The 20246-nt window shown below is 39.8% G+C and overlaps 1 protein-coding gene across 1 annotated transcript; it reads right to left on the bottom strand.

The window, feature by feature from the left end:
• Window positions 1–15193: 15193 nt before the first annotated feature.
• On the bottom strand, window positions 15194–19965 carry LOC142354090 (uncharacterized). The gene is made up of 3 exons (XM_075406363.1): window positions 18810–19965; window positions 17496–18689; window positions 15194–17154 (listed from the first exon to the last, which is right to left on the bottom strand). Exons 1-3 carry the CDS (start codon window positions 19963–19965, stop codon window positions 15194–15196), a joined length of 4311 nt encoding a protein of 1436 aa, XP_075262478.1.
• Window positions 19966–20246: the final 281 nt, after the last annotated feature.

Below are 20246 nucleotides of genomic sequence, written 5' to 3'. Positions count from 1 at the left end.
AGAAAGCATTACACGTGCTTCTGGTGAAAAAATAAAAACACTCGCACTCAGAATAGAGCAAATGGCTCGAAAAGGATATGTTAATAACGTTCCTGATATGCGTAATGCACAAATGAATGACGCACTTGTCAAAGCACTTGATCCACAGTTAGCTAGAATAGCTTTAAAAAAGATTGCTAACCACAAATCTAAAGAATTGGAACCACAGCTTCCCTTTGCACAACTAGTCGAAAAAATACACCAAGAAGATATTACACGGACGCATATAGATAGACACAAATTAACAACGAATAATAAATTATCACCTACAATAAATAGTCTTACACAAGACATAGACCACCTTACGGTAGACGATATCCACCTAATGGAGCAAGATATTGCCCATGGGATCAATGTAGTACGACACAAGTACTCAAATGATCCGATTTTTAAAGAAAAACCAGTCTTTCTAAAATTTTGTAAAAAGTGTTCACGATCAGGCCATAGTATTTCCATGTGTCCCGACAAACGCTATACAAAACCGATGGATAAACCAAATTTTCAAAAACAAACCTTTAATCAAGCTATGAAGGGAAATCAAAACCTCCCAAACAGCAATTCAACGATCTTCTACTCGAACTAAATCAAGACACTCAAGACGAATACTTTAATTGTCAAGAAGAATGTAATACTCTCACTGAAGCATACATTCTTTCCACTTCAGTTAAAAGAAATATTTGGGTACTACCTTTAACAATGTATACAAAACAAAGAAGAAAACAGTATCGCCACCTCACTTAGAAATAGATTTTCTTTTAGATTCTGGTGCATCGCCAAATGTACTTAATAATGACACTTGGAACGAAATTCAAGAGTACCACAAATTGAAGCTTCAAGCATCAACCTTTGTTCTCTCAGCAGCAAATAATTCACGACTTCAATCAAACGGCACAATTAAACTCACTTTACACCCAGATGTATCAGAAAAACGAGATCTAAAACACCTTTTATTTTCACTACTGTTCCATGTATCAAACACAAAATTAAATATTCTAGATACGCCATTCCTAGAAAAATATGTAGAATCATTTCAATGTTCCACACGTACATTGGAAATAAAAACTAACAATGAAATAAAATCATTAAAATTTTATGACTCTTCTATTAAGCCTCCACCTTACTATTCACGATTTTTTCCTGTAATTGGAGATCACTCATTATATTTCACACCCTCTGAACATAGAATTCTCACTTACCACTTAACAGCATATGAATGCAAAAATAAATACCCAAACGGTACTATCCTCTAAGCATCAGATTTTTCCTTTATCCCATTACGTAAAAATATGTTTTTCTCTATCATGTATATAAACAATTTAGAATATCCATACCAATCATTTATTCAAATATTAATACAAAATCCTTTAAATCACCCTCTTACTCTGGTTAAAGGTGTCATCGGATGCGCACAACAAGATATTTCAACACTAGATTATCAAACCACAAAATATCGCGTAAATGAACTCACAGAATTCATGGACGCCTATCATTCAAATTACCTTACCAATGGTACCTCAGAAACACTACAAAAGCTTTAATGCTTAAATTTAACCAAACAACAGGAACAAGAATACACATCACAACAAAAACGGTTCCGCATACCGTTTAATACCACAAAGTTCTCAAAGAAAGACACAGAATTTCTCACAATGTTTAAATTTGAACACACGAAACTCACACAAATGCAATTTAAAAATTTAACGGCACTTTTACTTAAATACCAACATTGCTATGCCACATCCAAGTTTGATGTTGGAAAAATAAAGGTGGAACTGAACCTTCCACAAAAGGCAAACGCAATATTTAAAAAACAGCCAGCTACTCGTATCCCACTCCAACTGCAAGACAAAGTACAACACTTGCTAGATATATTAACACATTTTGATATCATAGCACCAGTGAATACAGAATCCCTCACCACAGGGAACACCTTTATTAACCCAGTCATTACTCTTCGCAAATGCGAATCACTCAAAATTGTTCTTGATGCTCGTCAATTAAACACAATGATTGACGAAACAGAATGTGGCTGGCCCATAGAACCGATACAGATTATTCTTACACATATCAGAGGACCATTTTTCTCAGTAGCAGATATGAATAGCGCCTACAATCAAATACCCCTTGACCAAGCATCACAACGACTCACAAATGTTGTCATAGCTTGACAACAATACTGTTTTAAACGTCTTTTCTATGGTGTTTCCGTAGAACCCGCAGCTTTCTCCTCATTTATGAGTAGCATTTTTAAACCACTCATTCGTGAAAACAAAGTTATAACATACTTGATTATGTTTTCATCCAAAACACTACAGCAGACACAATGCTACAAACACTTGAACAATATCATCACATATTGCATAAAGAAAATCTTAAAGCAGCACCCGATAAATCTTTCCTTTTTTTAGATTCAGTTAAATTCCTCGGAAACAAAATACAAAATAATCACATATATCCACTAAAATCAAAAATTGATGGCTTTCTCAAACTACAACCAGCACGAAATAAAAAAGAGATCCAAAATTATGTTGGTTTACTTACATTTATCTCAAAATATATTTATAATTTGCAAGTCATTCTCCGACCTTTCTATTTACAACTTCGAGACACTACTGATTTCAAATGGACACCAGAATTACAACAAACATTTGATAGAATTAAAAAAGAACTCACAGATGGAACACTCCGTCTGGCTATACCAAACTCCGAAAAACCCTTTTATATTCTTTGTGACGCCTCCAAATATGGCATTGGAGCAGCACTACTCCAAAAAAAAAATAAATTTGGGAAAATGGAATTGGTATCCGCAAATTGTCGTCTATTTTCAACCACCGAACTTAGACTTTCAACAATCCTCCGTGAGTGTTCAGCAATTATTTATGCACTCTCTGAATATGAATTCCTTATTCAAGGGTTAAAACACCCAATCATCCTATACACGGATCATAAAACAATTCTCTTTCTCTTCACGCAGGGTTTATAAATTTCAATAAATCCTCATGAAATTCCCAAATTTACACATAGTTTGGACTGAAAGAAACAACCCTTTACTTCCAGATATGCTTAGTCGTTCACTTAAGACTACCACACAAGACGAACTTAAAACAGTTGAAATACCAGACTCAATAAAATTCTTTATGAAACATAATCCGGACACACAGCCAATGCAGTGCCATTACGCTGTATCAAAAGAATATATTAACACGGTATCTACAAATGCTAATGTAGAAACACATTTTCCAATTTACCTACAAATTAGCGATAACTATTTCGGAGCACAGTTATAAAATGATCTCTACATTCCAATATCGTATCACGAATTCAAAACTAAAGCACAACCTTTAGGACAAACTATACAACACAAACTTCACAAAGTGCATAATTCCACCACTCCAGAATCTTCTTATCCCATTATACAACACGCTGATGTCACGCTAGACATTAATAAAACAGAACCATATACACACTCAACCGCACAGGCAAATTATGCAGAACTGGTAAATCAAATAAAATTCTCGTAGTCAGCAATGGATGATTTTGTTACGTCTTCTCCAAAAATCTATAATTATTTTTATCACGAAAATACAACACTAAATGAAACAGTTTTATATGAAGCATAACAAGAAGACCCAGTAATTAGACAGATCGTATTTTGGAAAACTTATAAAACCCACCCCCCTATACCATCGCTCACAATACGAGCAAATAAGGGTCTCTTACATTACTACAGAGAATATATACAATTATGTATAAACGAGACAAATCACCTTTTATATTATATACAAGAGACCAAACCCCCAAAAATTTGTCTTCCACTCACACTACTATTGAATGATTTTCATAACGCACACACACACACGAATTTTCAGGCCACCCTGGCCGTGAAAAAACTCATGCAACAATAACTTCACACTATTATTTTCGAAATATTCACACCTGGATTGCGATAGTCACACAAGATTGTCTCAATTGTCAAACGAGCAAATCTATGCCCAACCTCCTTGTAGCACCACAACAACCATTTCTTGAAGTCTCACCGTACTTCAATCACCGTATCTCAATGGACACTAAAGGTCCAATTTCTCCACCTTCAGATGACAATTCATACGTTTATGTCATCGTTGATGCGTTCACACACTATGTAGTTTTTCATCCTTCTCCAAAGAATGATGCCACAAACGCACTTAATGTACTTTTCTGCCACTGGATTGTTAAATTTGGAATACCAGATATCTTAGTAACAGATAACGGAAATGAATATATTAACGGAGAATTTCCACATTTTTGTCGTACATATATTGTACAATTTAAACCACGAACACTATACGCACCATGGTCAAACGGTCTTGTCGAAAATAGTGACCGACAATTGAATACATTCCTCCAAACAGTTTCAGACACACAATATAACACGTGGTCACAAAAAGTAAAAATATTTCCGTTTGCATTTAATTCACAAGTTAGAACCAATATGAACCTTTCTCCCTATGAAATGGTCTTTGGTCAAAAACCCAAACAACCCATAATGTTTCATCTATCTTCCACTACAGATAGTTTCGGAAAATGTAAACCTTCACAAGATTCACCTTGTAACTCTTTACCCACACATACACACACTGACCACCTGGGTCACCACCCACAGAATAGAAAATTACAAAAAGGAACCTTTGCACACTGGTTTCTGAATCGTGAGAAAATACACTCAGAAGTTCATAATGAAGTTCACAATTATTTGAACCAAAATAAGCATTTACGCACATTTATAAATCGCCGTTTTGGAGCGGCGCAACCACTTAAAATAAACTCGTATGTTTTGGTTGTCAACAAAGCCACACAAATTGGTATTTCAAAAAAGATTCAACCACAGAAAATTGGACCATATAAAATAATTGATACACCAACACTTGTCACGTATAAGCTTGAAGATTTTTCTGGTAAACAAATAACTCGACACAGGAGTAATTTTGTACCATATTACCCAAAAGAACTATTCATTCAAGAACAAATGGGGAAATATTTCTCGGATACTTCGCTACTTCGACTTCGCCCAAAACAATCTATAACTTCCACAAAAAAATCGCTCTCGTTTAGTCTAGACCACCCAGACACACCATCGGAGTCTAACGAACTCCCCCCAGTACCTTGTAGTTTGTCTGAAATACCCGAAGACACATCGGAAAACTACAATTTACGTAACTCTCGTCTTAGACGACAACCAATAATAGATTATAGAGTCTTTATACCACCGTCCAAAATTTCGACTTCACGAACACAGAACGCGTGAATACAGTTACACTTCTCTTTAAAGTACACACAAAACCACTCTTCTCATCCCATTTGGCCGAGTATAACTTGGCATAACACCGCAATCTGGTTAAATATACAAGCTACGGGAAAATATGAATACCTCGTTCTCCTATACGAGTGGGATAATTCAGATAATTCTTTCACCCCCTTCTCTCTAATACAATTACTTTCACTGGGAAAGTTAATTAACTCTCATAGTATAGTAAACAAAGATCACGGACTATCTTTTCACCTGCTACCCTAGCAGAATTACAAAAACCCCTCCATCAGGAAATGAAAAGAAGGGAATTACGGATCATTCCCCCCGATGATAATAAAAAGTAAATTAACTAAAAATTAAGTTAATACCCGAGCCACAATTTGGTCTAGGAACAATTCCCAAATCTCATTTATTTGCCAAGATCTGATTCGGTAACTTTTTTCTTCCCGAATGAAAAGTCGTGGTCAGTTAATATCACATCGACTAATTTCACTTTTCAGTCCACCTCTCTTACAACCTAGTTGCTTCTCTCTTTCTTGACTAAAATTCTCTCAATTAATCTCTCTTTCACTCAACTCTCTTCTTTTATTCACTCTATCTCTCAAATAACACTGAAAATTTTTCACTATAAATTTTCAAAAACTCTAAATTTTACTTCACTCTGTTTGAAAATATAAAAAGACCTGTCACACAGTACAGTTCTTGTCAGAACAGTCCAGCACAAACAACCACCAATTACAAACATTCAGTCACACAGTACTGAATTCAACTCTTCTTCAACTTGGAACAGGTATGCACATTACCTCCCAGCATAGACTGGAAGTATTGTTTAAAAGAACACCATACGCGGACACTTTCCGCTATATTCAAAATTTCAAACCTAAGCAAATACGGTTTCAAGACATTTTCTATAAATTAGATCACATTCTATATTCACATACTTGTTGTGAATGGGTTTTCCGTATTAGAGATTTTAATAACGAACATATTGCACTCTTCTATTTACCAATCTTTCCACCACAAGCCACTCCAAAACTTTCTGAAATATTATACACAGATATTGTGTATACAGTTAATCTTGACGCTATCCCAGCTTCATACGATATTAAACTTATAAAAGTACTCCTCCGGTTGGATGAACAATACCAACAAATTGTCAAACAACAACACCCTCCAAACTAGCACTATATATCCACAAATTCTCTTTTCGTATGAACGAAAAGATTATACAATTGATGAATTATTAAAGATTTTTTCTTCTGATTCTTTAGATCTCATCTTCCTCCATAATGTCATCCCACCAGAATTACCCTTCGCAACAGTCCGAGTAAGTGTACCAACATTAAATCTTTTGATTATTGTAGTTCCCACCGCTACAAACTACAAAATTTATTATTGTGATTGTAGCCCCACACCGGTCTCTAGACTCTCATCAAAATTGCCTCCTCTAACCAACTTCCCAACACTAACCCAAGTGCCCCTCCCGTATCAGAATCATCTAGTTGCTCATACAGTGAAGCAACCAGAAAATCCACTCCTAAAAAGTCATCGTTTAATTTATTTAATAAAAAAACCACAAGCACAAGAAACAGAGGAACACCCGTACTCAGTCATTACTACTACCAAATCTACAGATAGACCTCGTCCTACTGGACACTCCCCCCATTTACCACAAAATCAGTAATCCCATATCCCCCATCCGAGCCAAACGGAAATACATTAAACGCAAGAACACCACAACCAACAAGTGAATACACAAACTCTATTACCCTACTCTTTTTTTTGCGAACACGCTACAAACACCCTTAATTCCAGCTCCACCACGAGCACCACAGCCTGAATTAACTAATTACTCTAACACACCACAGTTTTCACTCAAACAATCAATTTTGCTAACACTGATAAAACTCGCAGTTCTGAATTGCGACAGCCAATTCACACAGTTTCAAATATAACTGATATTCTACAAGATATCAGTTTACTTTCGGACACCTCTATATCCGACCCACAGAATTCACAGTTTTCTTCACCCACACCATCACAAATTGCAAATAATCCATTTAATCCTCCACAAGGAGCAATTTCAAATCTCGAACGCTTACTTTCACAAGCACATTGGAACCACTCATTTAATTTAGTCAATTCATCACCATCCTTTCAAAGTTCTCTGCCACTCAGTTTTTCAGGTACACCACCAATTATCACATTAAGCTCTAATTCACCCACACCGGACCCAGATCAACACTCTCACCACTGTGTTGGAAAACAATCAGATACTACAAGAACTTATCCCACCTTACCACTAAAACATGACCAAAAGTTTGTAGTTCCCCCTTTTGCTCTCTTCGGAGATCATAATAACGGAGAACAACTACATAACTGGGCTAAACAGAGAATATCTAAATCATACAAAATTACACCAGTACAAAAACAGAGGGCACACGATCTCTTAAAACAATCAAAGATAACATTTTCGGTTGAAATTGTTGTTGAACAAGATAAACTAATCTTTCACCCACAAGCAGCAGCACCACCTATATTTCGCGTTAAAACAAATCCCTCACCCTTTATTTGCCAAGAAATCCACTATAAATTTGATCGATACACCAAAAACACGGCCGGCTATTTTGTATTTTACATACCACACTCGGGACTTTCCTACACATGTCCATTACAAATTTAATCTACTTTCTTCTTACTTTAATCCTCTCAATTTCACTCCCAATTAAACAAACAATTAAAGTTGATCACCACAACATTTCAACACCTAAAACCGGCGTTCAAGACCTCATAGTAACCCACTATGATTGTTCACCAAAGCATATCACCAATATGCAATATTATAAACTTAATAAGATTGGGGAATGTAAAATCAAACCAGCCGATTTTCAAATACTCCCCGCCCAAGTACAAATTTTCTCACAAATTCGCACACTACAAGAACGAGCCTATGCAATACACGCTAAACTCAGTGACAAAGAAAGCTTTTGCCACAAAATATCACTTAAAAGAGGCTTTCGGTTTGATCACGATAATTGGCATGTTAACAATATGGAAAGACCTTTCTTTCCCACAGAAATTGAAGCTCGTCGAGAACTTGCACGCGTTGGTCTCATAAATAAAGAACACTACCACCACAAATAATTCAATTCGATATTCTTGACGACCCACGTTGGCAGGCAAATATAGAAGCCAAACAAGGTCGTTTTCAACTTGATCGCTACCGACCATTCGCTTTCCAACACGGAAGCATGGTCTATAAACCCCGGGCCCATGAATGGATTCCGAATGCCACTGATAATCCCAGGGCGAATTGTCCAGGCCAAAATCCACAACACGAATATCACGTCATCCACACACTAGGATGGTCACTACAATTAACAAATATCACACTTACCTTTGATGTAGAATCAGAAAGCATTTATTACGGGAAAATCCGTATTAAATGCGATCTCGAAGGAGGTTACTAACCTCCTAATCACGCTATTAAAGCCACAGTAATTTCGGAACCCGAAAACAATTGTCGTATCTTTGATGTTGGAAGATCACACGCACGTATGATCAAGTTCCAAAAACGTTACTTTATCGAAACACTTGAAAAAAATGTTGTTGAACAAGATAATTGTTGTTGAACAAGATAAACTAATCTTTCACCCACAAGCAGCAGCACCACCTATATTTCGCGTTAAAACAAATCCCTCGCCCTTTATTTGCCAAGAAATCCACTATGAATTTGATCGATACACCAAAAACACGGCCGGCTATTTTGTATTTTACATACCACACTCGGGACTTTCCTACACATGTCCATTAAAAATTTAATCTACTTCCTTCTTACTTTAATCCTCTCAATTTCACTCCCAATTAAACAAACAATGAAAGTTGATCACCACAACATTTCAACACCTAAAACCGGCGTTCAAGACCTCATAGTAACCCACTATGATTGTTCACCAAAGCATATCACCAATATGCAATATTATAAACTTAATAAGATTGGGGAATGGAAACTCAAACCAGCCGATTTTCAAATACTCCCCGCCCAAAAACAATTTTCTCACAAATTCGCACACTACAAGAACGAGCCTATGCAATACACGCTAAACTCAGTGACAAAGAAAGCTTTTGCCACAAAATATCACTTAAAAGAGGCTTTCGGTTTGATCACGATAATTGGCATGTTAACAATATGGAAAGACCTTTCTTTCCCACAGAAATTGAAGCTCGTCGAGAACTTGCACGCGTTGGTCTCATAAATAAAAAACACTACCACCACAAATAATTCAATTCGATATTCTTGACGACCCACGTTGGCAGGCAAATATAGAAGCCAAACAAGGTCGTTTTCAACTTGATCGCTACCGACCATTCGCTTTCCAACACGGAAGCATGGTCTATAAACCCCGGGCCCATGAATGGATTCCGAATGCCACTGATAATCCCAGGGCGAATTGTCCAGGCCAAAATCCACAACACGAATATCACGTCATCCACACACTAGGATGGTCCGTATTAAATGCGATCTCGAAGGAGGTTACTAACCTCCTAATCACGCTATTAAAGCCACAGTAATTTCGGAACCCGAAAACAATTGTCGTATCTTTGATGTTGGAAGATCACACGCACGTATGATCAAGTTCCAAAAACGTTACTTTATCGAATCACTTGAAAATAATGAAACCAACAACGGTCACAAACACAATACACACATGTACTCTAGTTGTTTTCAAAAACACTTATACGATGAATCTGCACTATCACGTTTTGAGGTTCTCACAAAACCTATACACAAATGTAATGAAGATCGCCCATATTATGCCCATATTGTTCAATACAAAGAAGGTTTTAATTTTGTCACAGGGAAAGCCTCAGCAGAGTTCAAAGACGTGCACGTCACAATTCCTGCAGGCGCACCACCACTACCACCTTACGCTAAAGCAGACATCCGAAACGGATATGTTATACCACAAGAATCACCCGTTTATCGTAAATCTGAAAAATATGAACTTTTTCGGAAACAAAATTGGTTCGGCGCAGTACACCCTAATGTTCAAATTGACGCGAAACTTGACTACATGGTTAGCCGAGTTTTATTAGAAATGGACCACACGAGTCTATCAGTCTACAAAAAGCTTTGCGATCTCGATAGAGATCTCAAACAAACCGCTTACATTTTATTAACACAAAAATTTCCCCTTGTTGGATATGTCATCTTAGGACAGCGAAACACATTCGCTACACTTAAAAGTTCAAATGTAATCTCACTTTTTCAATGCGAAGTCGTCTCCTCAACCTTATATGTACTAGAAAACCAATGTTTTGAACGTATCCCTATATATTACCAAAGCAAATTACAATTTGTAGATCAAGTTACACGAAAAACATTTCCTTGGTCTATTAAACACCATTTAAATCAGATAATTTTGATCAACAAATTTCACTAGATGCAGACGGCGATGACACATATCGCTTAACACCCTATCCAATTAAAGCGCGAAACCCCGTAAGAATTTTCACGCCTGATGAAGTTGAGAACCGCTTCACCCACGCGGACTTCACAGTTCAACAACTTGGTATTTATAGCCAGCATGACTGAACTAAGTCAATAGACAAAATGAAATTTAACCAATTAGTTGATGACGCAGCAGAGAAATTTGAAGTAGCACAAGCAGGTAATTTTGCAGACCTTACAAAACAAGCCCACTTACAATCTCAATTCTCACAACTCCAAGCAGAATACAATAATTACTTTAATAAACTCTTTATTAATGGGAAAGAATTCACTCTTCGCCGTCTCGATTGGAGAGATCTTATCAACGCCAATTAATTAAACGAATCCTTCATTGGAATTTTTGGATACCCAAGGTACGTATTAAAAAAAATAGCCATAATATGGACTGTATTTAATTTCTTACAGTGCATATTTGGCCTGTTTCGTAGTGTACTGAACACATATAGTCTTAAATCAGTCCTAGGACCCAATATCACATTGGCTAAGATTATCACTTTAGGATTTTTTGGAGTATTCTCTTAGACAATATTCCATGTTTTACAATCAGACTCTACACAATATAAACCACCAACTCCTAAACGAAGACGCAAACACTCTGTAGATAGTTGCACACCTAACTCACAAAATGAATTGAGTCTCTTACACAGAAAATTTGAAAACATCTATTAGAAATTTTCTTCCTCTATACACAATAATTCAAATAAACGGCACACAGTTACATTACCAACATCTAATTATCAATGTTATGAAACACCACTTGAAACCCATCGAAAACCCGATTTTCGATCACCCCATTTACACATTTTTCACCCAAATAAACGTAAACGATCAAACGGTATTTCACTCTCAAAGGACTCTTTTGATCCTGTCTACCAGGAAATTCCAGAAGAGCTCATTCTTAATCTACCTAGTACTAGAATATAAATTTGTTTCCGCATCACAGGAAGGAGCATCACCAGTTCCCCCCAATGTCGACCCTACAGCATATGACCTCATTATGCTCGAGGTTGGGGATATCCTGCCTTCACCTCTCACTCCACTCGTGCTGCAACCGACAGTACCCGAACCAGTCTGTGAAATGCAGACACCAGCCCTCTGAACGATGGCCCAATCTTCCCCACAGCCACAGTCTGTGGACACAGCAACTTATGCACGGGTGAACCCACTGCCTTCACCCGCCAATTCATCTAGTTCGGGAGAACTACACCTTTATATAGAGAGCGACACGAGGTCACCCGCTGCCCCATTGGGACAAGATAGCTCGTCACAAGAGCCACTCTTGCAAGGGGATGCTTCCACAACACAATCTCTACCACCTTCTACGACGGCTCTTACAGAAGCCCAACCAACCAGTATTCCTTCTTGGTCTGATGAAACAGCAGCTGACCAATCTGGTCACTCCACACCAGATACGGTGGTACCAAACTGGGCATACTCTGGTAGGATTCGAGGACCAGGACCTCGATCACAACTTCTAGTATACCAACCTCCCGTGATGCCCACATCCGTCACACAGCGCCAACAAATACCCTCACAACGCTATGGGCCGGATGTACAACCGATACGACCACAACCCACATACCCTCAGCCACCACCATATGATCGTCCCACCTCAACGGACAACTACCCGTGCACCGACCCTTCGCCACGAAGGCGACCGAGAGCAATGACGCATGAAATCTACCCCGTGCGCTCCTCTCCAATTCAGGCTTTGCAATCGCCTGCTCGTCACACTGCAAGCTCTTCACGAGGCCCACAGCCCTCAGCTACACAACCCAAAGGTAATCCCTTTACACCTACTCAAGGGATTGCCCACAGATCGCAAGGACCGAACTTCAGATTCCATGAGTTCACCAACCCTCTTGGAATCAACACCGTGCAGGGCATTCACGTCCCTGAACGGATAAATTACACCTCCACGCCACCCCAACATACTCTCAAGCCCACCGCCAGCTCCTGTTCACTAGGACAGCTTGAGAAAGAGTATGTTGAAGAAGGACGGGACAGGGACCTTCCTCTTGAATGTCTCCACTTTCCGATCAACCCTCGCTTCACAGAACGCTTTTGGCATCAGTCAAAGTACTTCTTTGCTCTTGCCGACCGCACAAATGATTACCTCAACACCTTCTTCACCCCAGACACTGCTCCCTACAGAATTTTTCAGAAGTATGACCCCTTCTATCTCCAGTTTGGTTTTTTGCATCCCACACAGATGGATGTGAACAACACCACACATAAAGTAAACAGGGTCAAGATGCTACACACCATGCACAATTACTTGTTTGTGCAGCATCACTTCCGACGCACCAACCCCATAATCTACATGAATTCGCGTTTAGAGTACGCGAATACTAAACTCACATCACCTTATTACATGAATTACAGTTATGTAATTCAACCACAATTTTGTGAGGGTACGCTACGCAATTTCGACCCGATGAAAAATTACTTCCTGTTTTCGCCACTCTATGCGAAAACCAACCGCCCCATTCTTGTCCCGATAGAGTATCTCCAATGTGTAGAAGGAGGCGCCACGAAGTGCATCTACCTTTAACCTCCTCTACAGAGATTGGATATCGGACAAGCTACAGAATCGCGAGCCTACAACTGAGGAGACACAGGTCCTCAACCACCTCCTGGCAATGCAACCACACTGCAATGTCGATCTCTTCCCTCGCGCACTTGCAGCTTGACTGGAAAAAGACCAGGAATTTCTCGAATTCTTCAGGGATCCTGACAATCGGGCCCCTGACTTTGAATTCGAGTATCGCACGTAGGCCACAGACCTACCACGCTGGGCGCCCTGACCCAAAAACAGAGACTCACAGTTCTCACACACAATTATAAACTTTTAAAACTCTTTTTTCTATGTGTCATTATTTGTTATCATTTTATTGTTGCTCTTTCTTTCCCTTTTTATATTTATTCGTCTTCTCAAAATTGAAGATTAGGATCAGTTCTTTTCTTCTTTCTCCCGGTCGGAGCCTAATACAAGTAAAAATTAAATCTAACACAAGATTTAAATACACAACAGCTAATGATGGATTTCCACCAGAAGGTAAGCTGGTGAATCCGACTGGTTCAAACCTCGTACCAGGTGGAGATAAAATAGAAATCTCCTCGTACGAACCAAACAGAGACTACAGACTACAAGCGCTCCTCCAACTGGGGAAAAAATGCTCACTACATGACATTGAGAGCAGTTGGGCACACTGAAACCGAGCTGACTTTACTGGCCAAAACTTCCCAAAACTGGCCCCTTACTGGTTCTACAACGTATGGACCTCTTACTGACGACACACGTCATCACCACGCGGACAGGGACCACTGACGACGTCACAAGTCAACACCATATCTCGAAGACAACACGACTCCACTCTACTATTTCACCACAAAGATGACACACCCAGCACAACTCTGCTACAAGTCACAAATTCGGATTGAAACTCTCAACCCCGGATGGATGTAGCAGTAGAAATACTGGATGTGCATCTTCAACCAATCAGAGACTGAGAAGACACTATTATCTTTTAAATAGAGAGAACTGAACTTACTATAGTCAGAAATCTGAAAACGAACAAAAATATATTTTGCTCACATCAACGAATAAATACTAGTGAAAAGACAAGCAATAGTTCTGCTGTCATCTGTTGATATTGATCACGAAAGACATAAATTTATTTGTTTTCACTTATAGATTTAAAAAAAACAATATTGGCTTTTGTTTACTTACATCCCTATATAGTTAGTAAGAAGTACAAACATCAATTTTGATTTTATCTATATAAACAAGACTGACAAAAATTATTTTGCTTTCACTTATAAATGACATTTTTCTTTACTTTAAACAGTAAAAGAGAAAAAAGAGATTAGCACGCAAAAAAATTGGTAGATAGCTCTGAATAATCTGTGAAAAAACTCCACATAGTAATCTATAAAGAACTCCAATCATTTGTTTTTCTGAAGTGACCCTGGCATTACAGCGTCAGCGATTGACAGACACCTGAAAATTCTGGATACCTCCAGCTTAAAGCAACATATCGCTTATGCGCATCCCAGGCGCTCGGGCTATTTTTTGATACAATAACGTGCTGTATAACAACAGATAAATTGTTGCTGGGGGCAAAGGACACTGTTGAGGACAATGAATACGACACCATGCATGTTGTCCGTCGTATCCTGTCTTTTCACTTTAAAAAGATCTATTTTCTTCGTTCCACATGTTTATTTTCTCTATATAAACCAATTCAAGCAAAGCATTTTACATCCGGTTAAAAACGACTTCTCATTCTCTTTTCAATTTGGGTTATAAAGTCATAACAATCAATCCTACAATTGCGGCAAAATCATCGAAGTTAATGTGAGGCATTAACATCCTCGGGGCCCACAGAACCTAACCCTAACCTGCTAGGGGGCTTGGGGTAAACATGCATAAGTTTTACTGCTGGTCTGTTTAATTTGCCTAAAGCGGTCTTAACCTCGCATGACCTAGCTATATTGTCGGGGCCGGTGAAAGTCAATGTGACTCGTCCCAGCGGCCAGATTCCTCTTGGTGTCAACTCTTCAAGAAGCCAGACAACATCATCCACTTCCAAAGCTGCTTCACGAGACGTCCACTTCTGTCGTTTGTTCAGCGAAGGAACATACTCGGTCAGCAGCCTCTTCCAAATCTGCTGAAGTCTCTGCTTCACCTGTGTCCACGCCGAAATCTTCAAGGTAAGTGTCTCGTTGAAAACGGCTCCAGGAACATTGCAGAAGGGCCTTCCAAGCAAGAAGTGGTTTGGGGTAAGTGGGTTGTCGTCTTCGTGGTTGCTTCTCACGTGGGTGAGTGGACGCGAGTTGACAAGACACTCGGCTTCACTGACGATCGTGGCAAAGACATCTGGGATGAGTTTTGCGCAGCCGATGTTTAAAAGAAGGGCTCGTTTGACACACTGAACGAGTCTCTCCCACACCCAACCGAAGTGAGGAGCTGAAGGAGGGTTGAGCTTCCATTCGACAGACTGATTCAGTAGCTGATCTTTGAAGTAGTCGTGGTCCAACATCAGTGGTCTTCTTCTGATCTGCTTTCTTATTCCCAGAAAGTTGGATCCGTTGTCTGACAAGAACAACCGCGGTTGGCCGCGTCGAGCGATGAAGCGTCGGATTGCTGTCAAACACTTGTCTGTGCTGAGGTCCTCTGCAACTTCCAGGTGAATTGTTCTTGTAACCAAGCAAGTGAATAGGCAGATGTAGGTCTTCACTTCTGTATCTCGATGAACGACGGCAAAAGGTCCAAGGTAGTCCACGCCGACATTGGTGAAGATGACAGGTGACTGTGTTTCCTGAAAACGAATGTCTGGCAAGTCTGCCATCGGTGGCTGTAGTCCCTGTGCTCGGAAGCGGCGACAGTCGAAACATTTGAATGCCAAACTTCTCAGGAAGAGTCTGATTCCAAGAATGTGGCATCTCTGTTGTATGTAGTTGCGAGTGTATTCCACTCCAATGTGCATACAAATTTCGTGGCATTTCTGTATGTAGAGTTGAATGCTGTGCTCTTTAGAGTCCAGGATGATGGGGTTCTTGGCGTCAAAGGGTAGAGAGCTTCGTTTTGTTCTACCACCAACGCGAAGAAGTCCACTTTCGAAGAAAGGGGACAAAAAGAGCAGACGATCTCTTATTGACAAAGGACTGTGCTGTTTCATGTCTTTGATGGCGTCTTTGAAGGACGTCTCTTGCGATTTTCTAAAGAGATAAATTCGGGCTTCGTTAATGTCGTCGAGTTCTAGTTTGCTTCTTTGTTTCGATCTGAGATTCTTTATGAACCTTATGACAAAAGCCATAGAGCGCAATAACTTCGTCCACTTTGAGAATCTGTTGACGTCGATAATACATTCATCGTTCGATGTTTCCATTGTGACGTTTGTCTCCTCCTTGTTACCCAAGGAGTTCTTCCAATGGCTTTCGGGATCACTTAAGAAATCTGGAGGCATTAACCACAACACCTGGATATCACAGGCTAGTATTCTTCGAGAGACATGGTCTGCAGGGTTGACTTTTCCGCTGATATGCTGCCACTTGGAGACGTCTGTGTTGTTGCGGATCTCTTTTACTCTGTTTGCAATAAAAGTTTTCAATTTGTCTTTGCTTTTGATCCAGGCAAGGACAGCTTCACTGTCGCTCCAAAAATGTCTTGAGGTAACTGGTATTGTTAGCTGCTTGGAAACAAATTGCATTAGTGGCGCAACTTTAGCTCTAGCTATGACAAACCCAGTTGAAATGGTGTTAGCTGATTGAGATCTGATGTATATGACTGCTCCATAAGCCAACTGTGAGGCTTCACAGAATCAATGCAACTGGTTTAACGGAGATGGCTCGTTCGGAGAATTAAAACATCGTGGCATTGATATTTCTGGCCCATTTAGATATTGCTCTATCCAAGTTTTTATTGATTCCTGTTTCTCATCTGACAGAAGATCATCCCATGCAAGTCCTTCTTTCCATGTATCCTGCAAGATGATTTTGAGTGTAATCAATAATGGGGCAATGATTCCTAATGGATCGAACAAGCAGGCAATTAAGGAAAGGAGCTTTCTGAGTGTGTAGTCCGTTTTGTCTTCCTGAACTTTGGCAAGCTTCGGTGGAAGAAAGTATCATTAACTGTATTCCACATCTAGCCTAAGACACGAGGTTTGTCTTTTTCATTGTCACAATGTTGTTTGGGTATTTTGCTTAGAGTTTGAACAGAGTTTGAGACAAACTTAGTTAGACTGAAACCTCCTTTAGAGAGTGTTTGTCGCAAGTCTTGAACTGCAGTTTCAGCTTTCTGTTCATTGACGAACGAATGTACAAAGTCATCCATGTAGAAACTGTTGAATATTAGATCTTTTGTAGCGGTGTTTCTGAAGTCTTTTGCTGTTTCTTGGAGGACAAATATTGCTGTAGTTGGTGAACATCTGGCTCCAAAGATGAGTCGCGTATACTGGAACTGCTGTACGGAGTTCTTTGACGGCCACAGAAAACGGAGACAAGACTGATCTTCTGTTCGTATGTAAATTTGCATAAACATGGCCTCTATGTCTGCCATTACTGCAACAGAATCCTGGCGAAAGCGAAGTAGTAAGCCGACCAGGTTGTTGAGAAGGTCGGGGCCTGACAGAAGGTTTTTGTTTAGCGACTGCTTCTTAAAAACAGATGCGGCGTTTGCAACACGCCTGACTTTCCCAGGTTTGTTGGGACGGGGTGATGGGGAAGGTACCAAATCTTCTCTGGTGCTGGATTTGAGAAAGTTACTGGTTGTGACAGGGTGATGGGGAAGGTACCAAATCTTCTCTGGTGCTGGATTTGAGAAAGTTACTGGTTTGACATAACCCTTCTCTAAATCTGTTTCCAAAGTTTTCTCATACAACTGTTTCAACACAATATCTTTGTTGAGTCGGCGTTGAAGACTGTCAAGTTGTGCTTTGGCAACCGGATAGTTGTTTTCTATTTTACTGTCCTGTTTCCAAAGTAAACCAATTTCATATCTCTCTCCGATATGATGGATTGTATCTTGTAACATTTGAACTGCTCTTTTACCGTCTGTTGAAGTATCTGCAGTTTCTTCAAACTCGGTTCCTGCATTCTCTATTTTCCAGAAACTGGTCACACATTCACTGAGATGTCTTTCTGTATCAAAAGTTAAATTTGTGAGCGCCTGGTCGAAGGCTCTATAACTATGGGATTGGAAGTTTGTTTCCTGTTGGATTGGATCGCCTTTTCGTTTAATTGGGCCAGTAATTGTCCAACCGAGAAGATTGCGTAAAGCAAAGGGGCTTCCTGAGGGTCCTTGAAGGAACTCGCGTTCCAAAATGTATTGGGTAGCGTCAACTCCTAAAAGTATCTGTATCTAGTTGTCACTAAGTTTAGGAAAATGTATAAGTTGAAGGTGAGGGTAGGACGATCATGCTTCGTTCAAATCGTCCACAGGCGCATCGTTGAAAGTGCAATTACTCACGGCATGAAGGTAGTTTAAACGAAAGAGTGGTTGATCGCTATTGAACTTTCCAATGTCCAACCGAACAAGATTTGCGTGCATAACGGATTCGTCAAATGCGTGCGATACATTCAGATCGAATTCTGAAGTCTTTGGAGCCCGTACCTTGTCGGCAGCGGTGTTGAGGACGTATGAAATGGTACTACCATTGTCCAGATCGGCATAACAATTTTGTCTTTTATTATCATTTCCGAATACGGTGACAGTTATTACCTGTAGTTGATTCCTCGTTTTTGATGGGAGACCAGGGTTGTAAACCTGAGTTGGAATCTCACTGTTTTTGTCTTGTTGATCCAGTGGTTCACACATTGGCAGATCAATTGCTGCCATGTTTGTCGATTCGGGTGCTTTTTGTCTGCCTGCGTGGAGAAGGCTATGATGTTTGCCATTGCAATGTCGGCAGAGAACTTTTGACGTGCAGTTTTTGGCGGCGTGATAGGAGCTTAGGCAATTGAAGCACAGAGAGTTCTTCTTTGCTTCGCTATTGCGTCTGCTGACATCAAGAATGAGAAACTGTGGACAATTGCCAATGTAGTGATCTTGTTGATCAAGCGGGCATTTTGTTCTGCTCCTGTTTGATGTTGAATTTCTCATAGGCTGCTTTGAACCAGAGAAAGAAGAGCTTCCTTTATTGTTGTTGCTACCATTAGCCGTTGACTGCTGAGGCTTTGCAAATTCGATATTTCTATTCCCTGTACTGTTATCTTCAAAGCTTTTATTGCTGGGGTTAGAGCTTTTACTTAGTGGGAAATTCTGTGTCCAGTTCGTACAATTTTTGTTCCTATTCCGATTGTTGAAGGAACTTGAACCCTGGGGTTGGTTTTGTTGACCTAAATGGTTGTTAGTGGTTGTTGAAAACGTGTCTTGTAACTGTTCGAAGGCTCTGGATTGCGAATCCATCCAGTCGGAAAGCTCTGTGAGACCTGGATTTGTCCAGTCGTTGTCAACAACATGTTCGGTCAACTTCAACTTGATTGGGTTTGGTAGCTTATCTCGGGCTCTCCTGGGCAAGTACGTGGCATTTAGGTCGGCACTGAAGCCATGTGAGGCAAATGTCTGAACAACCTTTCTTAACAGCGAAGCGAAAGCTATCAAAGCTGCGTGGTCATTCATAGCTGGTCTTTGAAAAAGCTTCTAGTTCCTTTGTTAAAGCACCGACAACGTTTTGCGGGCTTCCAAAGCGTCTGTTGAGCTCTTGAAGGGCGAAGGAGTAAAAGTTTAGGTTTCAAAGAAAGCTGGAGATGCAATCTTTTGCCGGTCCAATGACTAAACTTTGCGAATAGCTCATTCTTTCAGTGTCAGTTGTGTCTTCGTTGTTGTGGATTGTCGGAGAAAACATGCTACTCCACTCGTTCCACTTGAGCGGATCTCCATCGAACTTCTGAATTCGGATG

Source organism: Convolutriloba macropyga, chromosome 15 (genome assembly GCF_964194025.1).
Source record: "Convolutriloba macropyga chromosome 15, txConMacr16.3, whole genome shotgun sequence".
NCBI lineage: Eukaryota > Metazoa > Xenacoelomorpha > Acoela > Convolutidae > Convolutriloba > Convolutriloba macropyga.
Note: the sequence above shows the minus strand (reverse complement) of the source record. Positions and strands in the feature narration are given on the sequence as shown.